General features: G+C 39.7%; 1 protein-coding gene across 5 annotated transcripts in view; it reads right to left on the bottom strand.

Annotated features, from left to right (window-relative positions):
- Positions 1–5266: 5266 nt before the first annotated feature.
- The window catches only part of LOC124803528 (spermine oxidase), a 174495-nt gene continuing 160079 nt past the window's right edge, over positions 5267–19682 (bottom strand). For all 5 annotated transcript variants that reach the window (XM_047264680.1, XM_047264679.1, XM_047264683.1 and 2 more), the window contains one exon: positions 5267–5444. In XM_047264680.1, the coding sequence (XP_047120636.1) occupies positions 5420–5444 (25 nt within the window). In that variant the 3' untranslated portion in view covers positions 5267–5419. The remainder of the gene's footprint in view (positions 5445–19682) is intronic.

Here is a 19682-nt window from a genome sequence, read left to right as displayed (position 1 = left end):
GAAATGGTTGTACGGGATAATCCCCACTCCATCGCTACCTCGGAGATGCTGTGTCCCATCACACATGCGCTGACTATGACACACATTCAGACTCACTTAAATCTTCATAACGTGCCATTGAAGTAGCAGTAACCAACCTAACAACTGCGGCAGACACTTGTTGTCTTATATAGACATTGCTGGCCGCAGCACCATATTTTGCCTGTTTACATATGTCTGTATGTGAAAACACATGCTTATACCAGTTTCTTTGGCGCTTCAGTGGATGAATATTTGATTGCATGTCATTTTCTTCAACTGCATATTGTTCTTGAATTGCCTCTTTTATACTTCCAGTCAAAGCAAATATTATTGGTCTTCCATTTTTAGAAGAATCCTCTTCCTTTCTTAAAACTTGATGACAATATGTCAGCTATGTCATTATTTAGACATGCTAAGCAGTTGTTGATTTGATTATTACTTAGTTTCAACAATACTCAGCATATTATTAATTCTTTCCTAGTTCTTCTAAATTCTTCTTATTTTGTAGGCTTTTAAAGCTTCCTGTAGTTTTTCAAACTACTTAACCACTCTTATGATAACACAAATGTAATTACACAATCATTCATTAACATTCAGTCACCAATAAAATGTTTTTTCCTTGTCTTCTTCACCAAGAAAATTAAAATTATTGTAAATATTAACAGTTTCTCACCTTCTTATCTTCTTCCTACACTTTCAGAATTAATTCTCCACTTGATTAGTTTCTCACTGCTATTATTTCAAGTTCAGTTACCACACACAAAAGGAATGACTGTGTATCAAGGAAAGAAGGAACTTCAATGTATGAGATACTTTTTAGACAAATCCCTCTTCGACTAATTTTGACCTGTGTGCCTGGCTAAGGTCAATGAACTTCTAACTTTGAATAACTCATCAGTCATTGTAGCTTCTGTAGCAAACTTTACTTCACAGCAACTAAAATCAGTTATAGCCCTTAGGCTTACAGTTTACTCCCAACCGAATTACTAAATCTTCATGTAACTGAAGTTTTTAACTAAAATCTGGTGCAAGCCAACATTGCTTTGGCATGTTAACCAGCATAACTGACTTACTTTCAATTATTTGTAATATGATATTGTTACATGGAGCACTTATATTATCTAATTATCTTCTGTGAATATAGAATTCATAGTTGGATGTCTTCAGGCAGCTGAAAAATGCATACACCTGTCTGTCACTCCTAGCTCTGCTGAACACCATTGCTTCTGCAGTGGCCAGGGACCTCTGAAATATCATCTAAATTCACAACCAACAGTAGCTGTTCTAATATAAAGCCAAGCTACAGTTAATTACTCACAGTAACTCTGACCATAGTAGTTTGATACCACATTTAATTATACATTACTCAGACTGCATATGTGGTGTTATTTGCAACATAATTTATATACACAAATTTGCATTCTTGCAGCTTGACAAAATAACTTTATATGCTAAAAATACATAACTGTTTCCAAGCAAAAAGTTGTCTTATACTTAAATAAATAGGTGTGGACTAATGAATAATTTTTGGAGCAAAAGTAACACCTCACTGAGCAGTTGAGGTGCTGAGTCATCGACAGGCACACAAATAAGATTATGAGCTTCTGAACAAATCCTTCTTCAGAGCTTGAAAAGTTTCCCTAGGCTGGGATCCAATACTTGAAAGCCAGTTAATGCACTGTGTACTTAATATAGTTACTGAATGTGCACTATGTGATCAAAAGTATCCAAAAACCTGGCTGAAAATGACTTACAAGTTCGTTGCGCCCTCCATCGGAATTCGATTTGGTGTTGGCCCACCCTTAGCCTTGATGACAGCTTCCACTCTCATGGGCATACATTCAGTCAGGTGCTGGAATGTTTCTTGGGGAATGGCAGCCCATTCCTCATGGAGTGCTGCACTGAGGAGAGGTATCGATGTCAGTCAGTGAGGCCTAGCACAAAGTGGTCATTCCAAAACATCCCAAAGGTGTTCTATAGGACTCAGGTCAGGATTCTGTGCAGGCCAGTCCATTACAGGGATGTTATTTTCATGTAACCACTCCACCACAGGCCATGCATTATAAACAGGTGCTCAAACATACTGAAAGAAGCAATCACCATCCCCAAATTGCTCTTCAACAGTGGGAAGCAAGGTGGTGCTTAAGACATCAGTGTATGCCTGTGCTGTGATAGTGCAACACAAAACAACAAGGGTGCAAGCCCCCTCCATGAAAAACATGAAACATGACTATACCATAACACTACCCCCTCCAAATTTTACTGTTAGTGCTACATACATTGGCAGATGACGTTCACCGGGCATTCGCCATACCCACACCCTACCGGCGGATCACTACGTTGTGTACTGATATTCATCACTCCACACAATGCTTCCCCATTGTTTAAACATCCAATGTTTATGCCCTTACACCAAGCGAGGCATCATTTGGCATTTACTGACGTGATGTGTGGCTTATGAGCAGCCACTCGACCATGAAATCCAAGTTTTTCACCTCTCGCCTAACTGTCATAGTACTTGCTGTGGATCCTGATGCAGTTTGGAATCCCTGTGTGATGGTCTGGATAGATGTCTGCCTATTGCACATTACAACCCTCTTCGACTGTTGGCAGTCTCTGTCAGTCAACAGACAAGGTCGGCCTGTATGCTTTTGTACTGTATATGTCCATTTACATTCCCACTTCACTATCACATTGGAAACAGTGGACCAAGATATGTTAAGGAGTGTGGAAGTCTCACATACAGACATATGACGCAGGTGACACCCAATCACATGACCATGTTTGAAGTCCGTGAGTTCCGCGGAGCACTCCATTCTGCTCTCTCATGATGTCTAATGACTACTGAGATCACTGATATGGAGTACCTGGCAGTAGGTGGCAGCAGAATGCACCTAATATGAAAAACATATTTTTTGGCAGTGTCTGGATCACATTGTGTAACAATGCTGTAATAAATATTTTTGAAGTTATCAGTTAACTATCAGAATCTGCAGAAAATAAATTGGTGGGTGAACTAGTTGAACTTAAGTTATCTGCATCATAGAGTTGATTTGCTGCTGTTGCTGCAGCAAAGAGAAAAAATTTCCAAATCCTGGTATAAAAATTTACTTCATTTTAGTAGTAACAGTCTTTCAAAAAACAGCCAGGAAATTCCTTAACATAGTTTGTTTGCAATGTTTGCAGTTATCATTTCTGTTAATTAAAATAATTACATTTCTGCAGACTGGATAATGCTCTGCAATTACATATTAAGACTTTTATTTTACTCCACTTCTGTTTTTTTTTTTCTTTTTTTCATTCTTTCTTTTTTTCTTTTTTGAAAAAAAAAAGTTTCAGATAACATTGGATTTGGGTTTAAAATATGTGTCACAGACAATGATCTTAACTGTATTTTAGTGATTTTGAGTAAATAGTATGGTTTTAAACATTCTTACCTATTACAGTGTCTACTTGAAGCATAAGGAATACTGACAGCTGCCAGAGATTGTGGTCATGTGTGTGTGAGTTGCATTTGCATGAGTCTGTGGATGTTTGTATGTTGTATATTTTTGACAAAGGCCTTATTGGCTGAAAGCTAACTTTTTGACAGTCTTTTTTTGTTGTGCCTTTCTGTGACTCAGCAGGTTTGCTTTATGGTGAGTAGCAACTATCCTTTTCATTATATTGTTGAAAAATTGAACAGGTTTATGTCATTGTAACAGTTCCAAAAGTGTAATATTACTTACATTGCCCATATTTTGCTATGCTTAGGATTACTGTTGATTTGTTATTAGCTTTTCAATTAATTAATGTGAGTGAATATCTGCTGACAACAAACTCTAAAGAAGAGGAAAGGTCTTAGCTGTTACATTTCAATCTGCATGGCTATGCTGTCACACCTGACAACATTTTGGCGGCACTGTAGCTTGACAGGGATGAGGGATTGTATGTAGTAGACTGAGTATTGGAAGAAAAGGAGGTGAGGGATGATTGAGGAAGTGTGCCAATGGCTGGATGGGAGAAGCAGCAGACACACAGGATGAGACTCTGGCACCAGTGAGCTCACTCTGCTTGATGGCAGCAGAAGTTGTGCACGTGCACAGTGATGTGGAGGATTGGATGTAGAGGGTGAAATAGAACAGAGCCAGAGTGAGACTGTAGACTGTGGAGAAGGAGCTATGAGTTTACGCTGAGGCAGGTTAAGGTTATGGGGGCCGATGTGGAGGTAGATGTGGGCAGGGGCTAGTGGAGTTGGAGGCCAGGAGGGTCATGAGACAGGAGCACATGTTATGAATTTCAAGGACAATTCAGAGAAGCTGGGGGGGGGGGGGGGGGGGGGTGTTGTGAAGCAGCCGTTGATATCAAGCATGTTGTGCTCAGCAACATGTTCTCCCACTGGGTGATCGACTCTTCTCTTGCTCACAGTTTGTCGGAGGTCACTCATTTGGGTGAGCAGCTAAAATACTGTGCAGAAATGGCAACAGAACTGGTATATGACAAGACAGCTTTCACAGGTGGCCCTCCTTTGATAGAATAGAATAATCCTGTGTGAGACTGGAGTGGAATGATCTCCTGCAGAGGTATGACCCATGTGTTACGAGTTTGTAAGTAAGTGTGGTGTAAGCATGGACTAGGAATTGTGTAAATTAGGTGAGCAGTGGAACATTGCTTTGGAAGGAGCAAGAAAGATTGTGGGTATGATTTTCCTCATTTCTCAGTGTGATATGTAGTCTGTCCTGGTAAAGGATATGTATCAGTAGTTCCAGCCCAGGTGCTCCAATGCAGCTGGTCCCTAGGAGTGGATTAGGAGTAGGGGGCATGTTCAGTTATGTCAGAGGAATTTGGTTTACAAGTTATGTTTGGGGGGATAATACCTGCTTGTGAAATGGGAAAAAGAAAAACAGTAGAAAAGGCCTTTTTCCTTTACCCCTCTTCCTTGTCCTTCAACCCTTCTGCCAGAAGGAGGAGTTACTGGCTCCAAAAGCTTGCAAATTTTAATTCCTTTATACATGCTTTCTCCTGCCACCATATGGTGAGTAGATTTTTTTTTCTATCCAGTTACATTGAATTTGGAAATATGATGGCCAGTATAAATTGTGTGATGCTACATATTATTCCAAAGAAGATAGAAGAACTGTTTCCACAAACTTGTACAGTATTACATTAGGTTAAGCATAAGAGATCAAATTTCTATAAAAAATAGAAATTACATATTTTATATGAAAATGTTCTTTAAAAAGTCAGAGTAATCAAAACAAATAAATTTCTGTTTATGGAATTGTATATTTATTAAATTGTATGGTCTCAAACAGAGTTACATAACATTATTAAGCAAATATTTGGAAAACTGTGTATCACAGCACTTGGCTGCCAATGAAGTTACTTGGGTTGTCTCACACAGGTTCATCCGGCATATTCAGAGAGATGATTTCTTAAATAATCTGTGGAATAACAAACATAAAATAATGACAGACTGATATAAGGAAATATTTTATACTAGAACAAAGTTGCACAGAATTAGATTACTTCCTTTATAGAGAGTAAAAGACTATAATATAAATGTAATATATATTGTAAAGCAAATAAAAATGTCACGTGTTATACATAGCCTCATAGAGTAATAAAGATGTAAGCATTTATTTTGTAAGAATGCATTAAAATTTTTATTTTATTTCACTTCCCACAGAATGGATGCCAAAATTAAAAACATAAAAATTAATAATTCCGTACTATCTTAATACCAATCTGTTTCTCTAGAAGGCATAGTGTTCAAATACTGGTAATCAGAACACACATGATTTAATTTATGATTTTTTTTAAAAAATCTGATATCTGATCTGCATCTTCTTACTGGGGATCATACCTTAATAAAAATAATGCCTGTTCAATAACTGATCCACATACTTTCCATGTGATGGGCATGACAGAGGGCACTTCCCACTGTTCCAGTTGCTAGGGCTTCTCCTCACACTATTCATGTATGGAGTATGGGAAGAATGACTGTTTAAATGCCTCTGTGAACACCATAATTAATCTAATTTTGTCCTCATGATCCCTGTGGGTGTGATACACAGAACTTTGTACTACATTCCCAGAGTCATCATTTAAAGCTGTTTTTCGAACTTCATTAGCAGGCTTTTTACAGATAGTTTATGTCTGTTTTTAAATGTCGGCCAGTTCAGTTTTCTTTGTGACACTACCCCACAGATCAAACAAACTTGTGACCATTTGTGCTGCAGTTCCCTGCAAACCTTCAATATCCCATTAGTCCTATATGATTCTGGCTCCATACATTTCAGCATATTCTAGGATGGTTCACGCAAATGATTTACAAGCAACCTCCTTTGTAAACTAATTGAATTTCTCTAGTATTCTACCTACAACTGAGCCTATATGGTCATACCATTTCATATCATTCTAAAGTGTTCTCATGTTTCGTAAAAGTAGACTGATTTCAACTGTGACTCATTGATACCATAGTCATAGAATACTATGTTTTTTTGTTGTTTTTTTTGAATTTTTTGAAGTGCACACTTTTACATTTTTGAACATGTGGGGAGCATCAAATTTGGACAGTAACTGAGAACGCATGTATTATTCTTTGATATAAGGAATAGGATAGATGATACTCACCTTAACGATGACTCGCTGAGTTTCAGACAGGAACAACAAAAAAGACTGTTACACATGCAGCTATTGGCCAAAGCTTTCCTTAGCACAGAAAACACACACACATACATACAAGCTGGCACAAATGGCTGCCACCACCAGCATCTTCAAACAGAATGTGACTGTTACATGAATAGCAATCTGGAATGGGACGGGGGAGGCGGAGGCATAACAGGGTACAGGTGGGGGGAGAGAAGAGCACTGTCCAGCAGGGCATGCAGGGACTGGAGACTGCCAGGCAGGGCATCAGAAGGTGGGGTAGGGGAAGGGGAAGTGGGGAGCAAAATAGGAGAACAGCGGGAAAGGAGAAGAAGGAGAGAGAAAAGGTTGAGAGTGGAAAAGGAGAGGAGAGTAAAAGGAGGAGAGCAAAAAAGGAGGGGAGAGGAAAAGGAGAGGAATGGATAAGCAGAGAAGGAGAGCAGAAAATGAGAGGAGAGTAAAAGGAGGAGAGGAGAAGAAAAGGAGGAGAGCGGAAAAGGAGGAGAGCAGAGAAGGAGAAAGGACGGGCAGGTATATTGGCAGATGGTGGCACACAAAGAGGTTGAGAGAATGTGAGAGGGGAGGAAATGATACGATGAGGGGGTGGAACCTGTTAGGTGAAAGGTGTGGAGCAGTAGGTTACCTCAGGCTGAGGCCAGGATAATTTTGGGAGCAAAGAATGTATTTTAAGGGCATTTGCACAGTTCAGAAAAGCTGGCAGTGGAGGGAAGAATCAAAATGATCCAGACTGTGTAGCAGGCAATGAAATCTAGCATATGCCACATGGTCGTCTGCTCTGCTTTTGTCAGATTTGTGGTGGCCGTTCATCATGGTGGACAGCTGCTTGGTAGTCATATCAATATAAAACAATGAGCAGTTGTTGCAACAGAGGTGGTACACAACATGGCTGATTTCACAGGTGGTCCAGCCTTTGATGGGGTAAGATAAACCTGTGATAGGACAGGAATAGGAAATGCTGAGTGTGTGATTGGACAGATCTTGCACCTAGGTCTTTTACATGGATATGATCCCCGTTGCAAGTGGTTGAGATTGGGAGAGGCGTAGGGATGGTCTAGGCCGTTATGGAGAACTCCACTTTGGAAGGGATGGAAAGGATCTTGGATAGGATGTCCCTCATTTAATGGCATGAGAGTAAATAATCAGAGCCCTGACAAAGGATGCAGTTTAGATGTCCCAGTCTGGGCTGGTATTGACTGATGAATGGGGCACTCTTTCATAGGTGGCTCTTGGGGGTGTTGGGTAGATTGGAGGGCTGTGGAGAAATGGCACAGGAAATCTGTTTGCAGACTGGGTCTGAGGGGTAGCACCATGAAGGCCTTGGTGAGAGTTTCAGTATACTGGGAAAGAGAGTTCTTGTTACTGCAGATATGCTGTCTCTAGGTAGTAAGGCTGAATGAGAGAACTTTTTTATTTAGAAGGGATGGCAGACATCAAAATGTAGGGACTGTTGGTGGTTGGTGTGTTTAATGTGGACAGAGATGTGGATGGAGCCATCAGAGAGGAGGAGATCAACATCTAGGAAGATGACATGCTGAGTTGAGCAGGACCAGATGAATTGGATGAAAGAAGAGATGTTGAGGTTGTGAAGGAATGAGGATAGGGTGTCTCATCCTTGAGTCCAGATCATGAAGATATCATCAATGAACCTGAACCAGGCCAGCAGTTTGCGGCTCTGGGAGGCTAAGAAGGCCCATAAACAGATTCACATAGGAGAGGCCATGTGGATGCCAAGGCTGTGCCACAGATTTTGTGTATACCTTCCCTTCAAAGGAGAAGTTGTTATGTGTTAGGATAAAGTTAGTTAGGTGAATGAGGGATAGGTTGAAAAAAATCAGCCAAGCAGCTGCAAACCAAAGGGCTAAATAAACCTTTGGTTTGCAACTGGTTGGCTGATTTTTTTTCAACCTCTTCCAGTTTATACAGTTGCTGAACTGCAGCCATATTTAAGATTTTTAATAAGGAATGAGGCAGTGAGTTTGGAGTCTGAAGGACATTGTGAGAGGCAGTTCAATTGCGGCAAGACCATGGGTGTGAGGGGCATTGGTATATAGGGTAGTGGCATCAACAGTGACCAGTAGGGAACCAGGAGGTATAGGAATGGGGATGACAGAGAGCCAGTGAAGGAAGTGGTTGGTATCTTTGATGTTTGAGGCTAGATTATGGGCAATTGGTTGAAGGTGATGGTTACTGAGGGCCGAAATCCTTTCCATGGGAGCACAATAACCAGGTACAATGGGGCTCCCAGGGTTGCTGGGTTTGTGAATTTTGGGGATCACATAAAAGATGGGCATGTGGGGTGTAACAGGGGCAAGGAATGGAATGGATTCAGGGAAGAGGTTCTGGGAAGGATCTCAGGATTTGAGCAGGAATTGGAGTTATGTTGGATTTCTGGAACAGGATCACTCTGGCAGAATTTATAGATGGAAGAGTCAACCTATTAGCAGAGGCCTTCCACCTGGTGGATGCCGCAACTTATCAAACAGTGGTGGAGCCTGTGTCAACAGGGAGGCTGGTTAGGTGAGGATCTGTTTTGAGACTACATATGGCTGCCCTTTCCTCTGCTGAAAGGTTGGTGTTCTCAGGAAGACACCTGGGCAAGGATGGTGACACTAAGATAGAGGTAACGAATTCCTGGAAGATGACCAGGGGGTAGATAATCACCCCACATTGTGCTGACAGTCTCTAGCCCCTGCACACCCTGCCTGACAGACAGTGCTCTTCCCTCCCCCCCCCCCCCCCCCCCCCCACCCATTCCTTGCTATCCCTCCCCCTTCCCCATCCCACTCCAGAATGCTATTCAAATGACAGACACATTCTGTTTGGAGCTGGTGGTGGTAGCAGCCGATTGTGCTTGAGGTGTGCTTGCTTGTGTGTGTGTTTTATTTGCTGAGGAAGGCTTTGGCTGACAGCTGCAAGCATAACAGTATTTCCATTGTGTGTGTCTGCAACTCAACAGCTCATCTTTACAGTGAGTATCAATCTATCCTATTCCTTATACTGTTGTCATTCCAACTTGGAGTTTCCATTGTTTGATTTTGTTATATTATACTTTGGCCAACCATCTGAGATTGCTTTGTTATGTTTACTATTAGTTCTACCTTGACAGTCCTCTGCTTACAGTTTGTTGTCAAACTCCATTCCGATTAATCAAGTGAATAAAACTTGTTAATTTCCGTTCATCTGTGTCTCTGTATAATTTAAGGCTGAAATGATGGAATCTGCTTAAAAATCTGTCATCCCAAAATTACAAGAATAAGCAGAGTCTTTAAGCAATGTACAGAGTGAAACAGTGACTTCTTGTCATGATGCTAAATGAAGCCAAGTAGGACAGTTTTTACGTTTACACAAGAATCAGACTAGGGATCCACAAAATCCAATTGCAGCATTATATGACACAAGTTTATACCAACAAACGTTGAATGTGACCGACAGTTTGTCTGCTGAATCTATCATGGTTTACACTCCAAAGATGAAAACATAAATACTGAAGTTCTCTCCAGAGAAACCTTAACTGTGGTTCACAATGCTAAATTTGGCATGTATGTAAAGTAATGGTACTAGCAATTATATGGAGTTTGATACAGCAGTTAACAGCTTGGATACTAAGCAGTCAAAATGGTATTGGATGTTATTCTGAAACCACTGTCACAACAATGATATCTCCACCTAAAGGACACTGTGGTCAGACAGACATGCAAATCACTGGACCAACAAATGCAAGTGTATTCACTGGACCAACAAATGTGTCAAGTCCTTCAGTTTGAGCATATTGGCAATAGAATGAACGCCATCTGAATACTGGTAGCATCTGCAGACCATCTTGGAAGATGAAGCAATGTCAGATAAAACATTACAGCATGTCTGACTAACACAGCTATTGCTTTCAGTGAAAATGGTAGTGGTGGTATATGGGAAGAGTGACATTAATTCTGTTTTTTTAGCAGCAGACAAGATGCACACTATAGTGGGCAGGTGAGTACCTCGGTGATGACATAGGTAGCTAGTGACATCAGCACTGGAGAGAGAACAGCTATGTGGCACAAGCAACAGATTAACATCAACAAGTATGTCTGAAGTCTGAGCACCAAATCAATGCAATTCAGAAGAAAATGTTGGCACTGCAGATGGATGAATGGGAATGCACAAGGAAAGGTAAGCAAGAGATATATCCATCCAGCCAACAGAATCAAACTGAGGGTCAGATGGTACAAGGAGAACAAAATCACCTGGCATGTTGGTACAACAAGCAGTTTGGTGAACAGGCCACAAGAGGCACATTTTCCCCACACACTAACAGATGATCTCAATGGCCTGCAGTTGGCTCAGCAGGGTGCACAGTTCCCCAAGAGTGCCAAAGACTAGTGAGGGAGTTGCTGTTACTTCTGCAGACACTGACAGTGACATAATCAGAAGCAGCGAAGACCCAGCACTCAAAATCAGCCCAGTTATTCGTGACAAACTGACTGTGCCCTTACATACAATGAAGCAAGTGTGCCTGCTCACATTACCATGCTTTTTTTTTACGTTAAAGACAGGATTGCAGTCAGGTGTTACCTTATCAATTCAGACTTGAATGTGAGTGCACTGCTGTTCAGGAAAAATAAGACCACAGTGGTGGGTGCAATTCTTCATCTTACAGTAGCTAACAACTTGCTCATCACAACTTATCGTGAGTGTGAAGTGACAATGGATACTGTCTTCAGTTAAATGTTCAAGTGGAGGTTCATGCTGGCAGACATTCATGCACCACCAAGGACTCAAAATAAAGCTAAATACAGCACAAGTTAAGATGGACAGAGAAATGGTAATGTATCTTACAGGCAGAAGTGTTAACAGTACCATCCAATCACCCAGTATCCCAAAAGCTAGAGAAGAGGTTGTTGGAAATTACACAAAGTATACCTTGGTGTATCATATTAAGACATCCAGCCAACTGGTCACCCAAGGGAACCAGCGCATGATCATTTACAGTAGAGAAAGCAAAATTCAAAGAGATGTTAAAAGCAGGTGTCATACAGAGGTTCCACCGACTATGGTCACCACCATTACCTAGTTAAAAAGAAAGGCAGCTCCTGGTTCAGTATAAATGACACAAAATGTGTTCTGTATCAAATGAGTTGACATTTCTCAGACATACAGTCTCAGCTGCTGGTATTTATCCTCTCAAAGAGAAGATAGAGACCATTAAAAACATTTGTCAGCTGATGGATTACCAGCCGTTAAGAAGATTTCTGGGAATCATCAACTTTTATCAACATCATCCACTCGGAGCAGCAGAGATGGAGGTGCCCCTGACAGAACCACCGGCAGACTGGCAGGTAACAACACTATTGGCAGGCATTGCCTGCCATGGATATCCACACCCTTTGGAAAGGTAAGGACTAGTTTGCAAAAAGCTATCCTCTTATACCATCTGGTTCATAATGCACCATTAATGATAGTGGTGGAGGCTAGCCAACAGGCTATCAGGGCAGCTCCCCATCAAAATGTCAAGAATAGCTGGAAACCTTTGAAGTTTCTCCCCTGGAAGCTGACTAATTGGAGTGCATATGATCAAGAGCTGTTGGCCATTTATGAATCCATACAACAGTTTTGCTCTCATATACAACTAGACCATTTACAATCTACACTGATCATAAGCCAATCACTTTTGCTTTTCACAAGGTCAATGAAGGTTGTTCAACCGGGCAGTCCTGACAGATACTTTTTACTGGGCAATTCAAAACAGACATAAGACACATCTACATCTACATCTACATCTACATCCATACTCCGCAAGCCACCTGACGGTGTGTGGCGGAGGGTACCCTGAGTACCTCTATCGGTTCTCCCTTCTATTCCAGTCTCATATTGTTCGTGGAAAGAAGGATTGTCGGTATGCTTCTGCGGGCTCTAATCTCTCTGATTTTATCCTCATGGTCTCTTTGCAAGATAAACGTAGGAGGGAGCAATATTCTGCTTGACTCTTCGGTGAAGGTATTCTCGAAACTTTAACAAAAGCCTGTACCGAGCTACTGAGCGTCTCTCCTGCAGAGTCTTCCACTGGAGTTTATCTATCATCTCCGTAACGCTTTCGCGATTACTAAATGATCCTGCAACGAAGTGCTCTGCTCTCCGTTGGATCTTCTCTATCTCTTCTATCAACCCTATCTGGTACGAATCCCACACTGCTGAGCAGTATTCAAGCAGTGGGCGAACAAGCGTACTGTAACCTAATTCCTTTGTTTTCGGATTGCATTTCCTTAGGATTCTTCCAACGAATCTCAGTCTGGGACCTGCTTTACCGACGATCAACTTTATATGATCATTCCATTTTAAATCACTCTTAATGCGTACTCCCAGATAATTTATGGAATTAACTGCTTCCAGTTGCTGACCTACTATTTTGTAGCTAAATGATAAGGGATCTATCTTTCTATGTATTCACAGCACATTACACTTGTCTACATTGAGATTCAATTGCCATTCCCTGCACCATGCGTCAATTCGCTGCAGATCCTCCTGCATTTCAGTACAATTTTCCATTGTTACAACCTCTTGATACACCACAGCATCATCTGAAAAAAGCCTCAGTGAACTTCCGATGTCATCCACAAGGTCATTTATGTACATAAGAGTGACAAAAGATTTAGTGGCTGATTTTTTCCCTAGAGTCTGCACAATTCCTTTTGCAATAAATTATGATCGACATAGAGCAGCATAAGCTACAGATGAGCAGTGCAACAATTTTTGGACAATGGTTCAACAGCTCTTAAACTCAAACAAGTGTGGTTGCTAGCCACAAAGGACCGTACTACACCTATTCCTTTCACACTTGAAATGCTATGAAGAACAGTTTTTGACAATGTTCGTCACCTCATCCATTCCAGCACAAAAGCCACAATTAAACTAATGATGGAGAAATGTGTGTGGGTCAGTATTTAAAAAACAACTGTTGCCAGTGGTTGAGAGTGTATGCAATATGTCAACAATGCAAAGGGGGCAGAGATGTAAGAGATGTGTGGGAAGTGCCGAGTTGGACAGTGATTATATTACCTTTGGCTGAATGGTTAGGTTTGCCTTGTTGTGTTTACTCTTATTTCTAGTTTGAAAGTTCTCTATTTTGTTGGTTGTCAAATTCCATTATGATTACTCAAGTGAATAAATTTTGTTAATTTGAGTTCCTGTATGTGTCTGTATGTTTACAGCTGAAATGATGGAAGCTGCCTACAAACATTTAGAGCAGGTTGCCCATCTCAACATCACCTTGAGATCTTATCAAGATCTGACTGAATATTCATGCAGTTTTTTTTCAGACGGTACATCATTATAGTTAAATGTATCATCTGCAAAAAATCTCAAGTTGCTATTAGTATTATCTGCAAGATTATTAATATACAATATCAACAGCAAGGGTCCTAACATACTTTCCTAGAACACAATCTATTACTCTCCAGCAAAAAAAAAAAATTGCTGCATCTGCCCTAGCAAAAAATCCTCAGTCTAGTTACAGAATTTGCTTGATACCCCATATGACCAAACTTTTGTAAGTAAGTGTAGATGTGGTACTGAGACAAATGCTTCTTGGGTGTTGAGAAATGCTGCCAGCAACTGCCTTGATCCATGGCTTTCAGGAGGTCGTGTGAGAAAAGGGTGCAATGGGTTTTACATGATCAATATTTTTGGAATCCATACTGGTTGGCACAGAAGTCATTCTTTTTTATATACCTAACTGTGTTTGGGTACAGAAGATTCAACATGGATTCTGCAAAGAGAGATCTTGTGAAACTCAGCTCATCCTGTTCCTCCATAAGATACTCAGAGCTGTAGACATTGATACTCAGGTTGATGCCATGTTCCTTGTCTTCAAGAACGCATTTGACACAATCCTGCAATGCCCATTAGTGAAAAAATTTGAGCTTACTGAGTTCAGATTTGCAGACAGACTTTATTGCAGACAGAACTCAACACATTGCTCATAATGGAACAAAATCAACAGATGTAAAGGTAATTTCTGGTGTATTCCCAGGAAATACGATAGGACCATTAGTGTTTAAATGTATGAAAGTGATGTAGTAGAGTGCATTCAAAGCTCTCTAAGTTTGTTGTCTCCATGGAGGTAGCAATGCCAGAAGACAGTAACAATTTGCAGAAGGCTCTACAGAGGATTGATGAATTGTGCAGGGACTGGTAGTTGACACCTAAATGTAAATACACATAATGTATTGTGTGTGCATAGGGAAAGGAACCCACTACTGTAAAATTACAGCTTTGTTATAAATCTTGAAAATAGATTTGACTTGTTGCCTCAGTCAGAATCGGATGAGCCTAATGAAGCTGAAGCTGTAGAAAGGGCACAACAAGCTTTCAAAGACTTGAAAAAGGTAGGGAAATTTGTAAAGAGAAAGAAAGTTCTGTTGTTAGGTAGTTCCCATGGTAGAGGTGTTGGCCAACTACTGCAGGAAAATCTAGGTCCAAACTTTTTCAAGCCTAGTGCAGATCTGGGTCAGGTAACAGAGGATGTAGGTTCTTTATGCAAGGATTTCACAAAGGAGGATGCCGTGGTTGTAGTGGGTGGTCCGGGAAATAGCATTGACAGAGACTCTGAATATTCCATAGAGAGTGACCTGGTGAAGATAGCATCAGCAATGAAAATATCCGTGTGGGATTTGTGTCTGTATTGAGACGCCATGATCGGCCTCATTTGAACTCTTCTGTAGGGAGGGTGAACTTGGAGTTGGAGAGGCTGCTTAGGACGGAAATAGGGTCCCATGTTGGTTTGATTCCTGTGGATGCTATCGATAGGTGGGACTACATTAGGCATGGCCTTAACCTCAATAGGAAAGGGAAGGGAAAACTGTCTGGGTTGATTGCAGAAAACTTAAGAGGGGACACTGTCACAAGTGGTAAAATACCAGTGGTCACAGGTGTCAGAGGGATGCCTTTTTTAGGATAGGGAAGGGGGAAAGAAAATGAGTTTTAAGAGAGATTGGCAGACACACTCAGTTTGAGAAAACAGATGAACAGGAGTCAGATTTTAGTATACAGCCTCCATTTAAACAATGTTTAACAGAAAGTAATCAGAAACTGCCAGTTCTTCTTCGCCAAAGCAGTTATAATCCCATTAGTATGCAGTATCAGTTATCTTTATTGCACCAGAACATTCCGGGATTCAGAAACAAAGTTGATGAACTACTCATTTGTATCGATGAAATGAATTCATCTAACCAAATCGACATAATCTGCCTCTCTGAACATCAAGAAACCACTGGTATAGATATGTTAGAATTTCAGGATTTAAGCTAGCTTCCTACTTCTGCAGAGTAGATATGGATGGAGGAGGAGTTGCCACATTTATTAAAAACTGTCATAAATTCAAGAACATTGACATTAATAAATTCTGTTTAGAGCAGCATCTAGAAACATGTGCAACAGAAGTAGAGTTCCATAATAGATCCTATATAATAGTAACTATTTACTGAGCACCTGCAGGAAATTTTAATCTATTCATAAATCATCTAGAAGCTCTTTTGGGTTATTTAATAGGAAGAAACAAAGAAATTTTGATTGCTGGTGACTGTAATAGAGTTTTCTAATGCAATCTTCCAGTAAACATTTACTGCAGTTATTAATGTTGTCTTTCAATCTAACTCACATTGTAAACTTTCCAACTAGGATCACAAAATCCTCAAGGACAGCCACTGATGACATTTTTATAGACAAATCAAAGGAACAAAATCATATCATAAAACCTGTAATAAATGGACTATGCAGCTCCTTGTTTTAGATATAAATTCTAAGCAGATTATCAAGACTGCTAAATCTGAGTACAGGAGAGTAGTCAATCAACCAAAAATTGAGTGTTTTAGAAAACTGCTCAAAGATATGAACTGGAAAGATGTGTATAGTACTCATGACATGAATGAAAAATATAACACATTCATGAACAATGTCAGTACCATGTTTGAAATTTGTTTTCCTCTAAAAGTTACTCAAATTAGCAGAAGTCTATAATAAAACCATGGATTACACAAGGAATAAAGACTTCCTGTAAGACAAAAAGGAAACTGTATCTGTCAACCAATAATAGCTCCAATGCTGCTGATTTAGCTAAATACAAGGAATACTGTAAAATATTAAAAAAGTAATTCAGACATCTAAACAAATGCACTACGAGACGAAGATAGCAATGTCACAGAAGAAAATAAAAACAATATGGAATATACTAAAAGAGGAGACTGGCAGAACCAGAAAGGAACTGGAGCAAATAGCACTAAGGTTAGATGACACATTAGTAATCAATGGGCATAGTGTGGCAAATCTATTTAACAAGTATTTTATATCTGTTACTGATAGAATGTGATTCTCAGGATCAGTAAATAATGTCCTTGAATATCTGAAACTAGCCTTTACAAACAGCTTCAGGTTCATGAATATGTCACTCACTTCACCAAAAGAAATAACTTCCATAATAAAATCTTTAAAAACAAAGCATTCTAGTGGTTATGATGAAATATCAACAAAGTTAGTTAAGGCACATTCCTGTGAGTTTAGTACAATTCTAAGTTACTTGTGTAACCAGTCAATTATAACCAGGACATTTCCTGACTGGCTAAAATATGCAGATGTTAAGCCTCTATTCAAGAATGGGGATAAAGAGATACCATCAAACTAAAGACCGATTTCACTTTTGCCTGCATTCTCAAAAATTTTAGAGAAAGTAATGTACAGGCAGCTCCTCAACCATCTGACCACAAATGACATATTATCAAGAACACAGTTTGGATTTCTGAAGGGTTCTGATATCGAGAAGGCTATTTACACCTACAGTGAAAATGTACTTAATTCATTAAATAACAAGTTACAAGCAGCAGGTATTTTCTGTGATTTGTCAAAGGCATTCGATTGTGTGAACCGCAACATCCTTTTAAATAAATTAGAATTCTATGGTGTCACGGGCAGTGCTGCAAAATGGCTCAAGTCATACCTTGCTAACAGGAAACAAAGGGTGTCAGTGCAAGGGACTAGTGAATTAAGTCACCAGTCATCATCAGAATGGGAAGAAATTACATGTGGTATCCCACAAGGATCGATCTTAGGGCCATTGGTTTTTCTTGTGTACATTAATGATCTCTCATCAGTTACACTGCCAGAAGCAGAGTTCGTTTTGTTTGCAGATGACACAAGTATTGCAATAAATAGTATGTCGAGTGTAGTTCTAGAAAGATCTGCTAATGATATTTTCATAGATATTAATAAATGGTTTAAAGCCAACTCACTGACATTAAACTTCGAAAAGACTCACTATATGCAATTCAGAACCTGTAAGAGGTTTCCACCCAGCATATGCATAAAGTATGAAGAAGAGCAGATAGAAGAGGTTGACAGTCATAAATTCCTGGGATTACAACTTGATAATAAATTCAGTTGGAAGGAGCACACCACAGAACTGCAGAAATGCCTTAACAAATCTGTATTCCTAATTCGAGTGTTAGCAGACATAGGCAACATAAAAATGAAAAAGCTTGCATACTTTGCCTACTTTCATTCCATAATGTCATATGGTATAATATTTTGGAGTAACTCTTCAAGTCAAACAAAAGTTTTCAGAGTCGAAAAGCATGTAATACATATTATTTGTGGAGTAAATTCACGGACATCCTGTAGAAACCTCTTCAAAGAACTGGGTATACTAACTACTGCCTCTCAATAGATTTACTCCTTAATGAAATTTGTCCTAAATAATATATCTCTTTTTACAACAAACAGCTCAGTTCATACATACAATACCAGGAACAAAAATGATTTGCACAAGGACTTAAAAGCACTAACTTTAGTTCAAAAAAGGGTCCACTACTCAGGAACACTCATATTCAATAATTTGCCAGCAAACATAAAAAATTTAGTTACAAATAAAGATCAGTTTAAAAGGAGCCTGAAAGACTTACTAGTGGCCAACTCCTACTCCATTGACGAATTTTTTAATAGGAACAAATGATGCATTGTATATATTCATACTATTAGTATTGTTATTTCATCTTTAAAAAATAAAAGAATAAAAAAAATTGGCATGTTCCACATTCATGAGGATCTCCTCAGCACAGATCTATGGAATGAAAATCTAATCTAATCTAATCTAATTGGTGGAAACAGTAACCATTGTAAAATATCTAGGAGTATCTATCGGGGGCAATCTTAAGTGGAATGATCATATAAAACAAACAGTAGGAAAAATAATTGTGAGACGGAGATTCACAGGAAGAATCTTAAAAAAGAAGAAGTGGCTTACAAGGCACTTGATCAACTGGCTCTTGGGTAGAGTTCATCCATTTGGGACCCTTTCCAGGTAGGACTGATTGAAGAGACAGAGAAGACTTAACAAAGAGTGGTGCATTTTGTCACAGGATCATTTTATCAGTTTGAGAGGCTTACAGAGATGCTCAATAAACTACATTGTCAGCTGCTACAAGAGAGTTGTTGTGCATCACAGGCAGATTTACTACTGAAATTTCAAGAGTACTTTCTGGGAAGAGTCAGACAACATATTAATTCCTCAGACATAGGTCTTATGAAATTACAATGAGAAAATTCAAGAAATTAGAACTAATGTAGAGGCTTACCAAAAGTCAGTTTTCCCACATGCCATTCACAAGAGGAACAGGAAAGGCAGTATCAGTTAGTGGTACCAGAGATGCCCTCCATCACACACTGTTAGGTGGCTTGCACAATTCTGATGTACACTACGTGATCAAAACTATCCAGACACCTGGATGAAAATGACTTACAGGTTCATGGCATACTCCATCGGTAATGTTGGAATTCAATATGGTGTTTGCCCACCCTTAGCCTAGATGACAGCTTCCACTCTCTCAGACATATGTTTAATCAGGTGCTGGAAGGTTTCTTGGGGAATGGCAGCCCATTTTTCATAGAGTGCTGCACTGAGGAGAAGTATCAAAGTCAGTTGGTGAGGCCTTGCATGAAGTCAGCATTCCAAAACATCCCAAAGGTGTTCTATAGGATTCAGGTCA

The sequence above is a fragment of the Schistocerca piceifrons genome, chromosome 1 (assembly GCF_021461385.2).
Source record: "Schistocerca piceifrons isolate TAMUIC-IGC-003096 chromosome 1, iqSchPice1.1, whole genome shotgun sequence".
Lineage (NCBI taxonomy): Eukaryota > Metazoa > Arthropoda > Insecta > Orthoptera > Acrididae > Schistocerca > Schistocerca piceifrons.
Note: the sequence above shows the minus strand (reverse complement) of the source record. Positions and strands in the feature narration are given on the sequence as shown.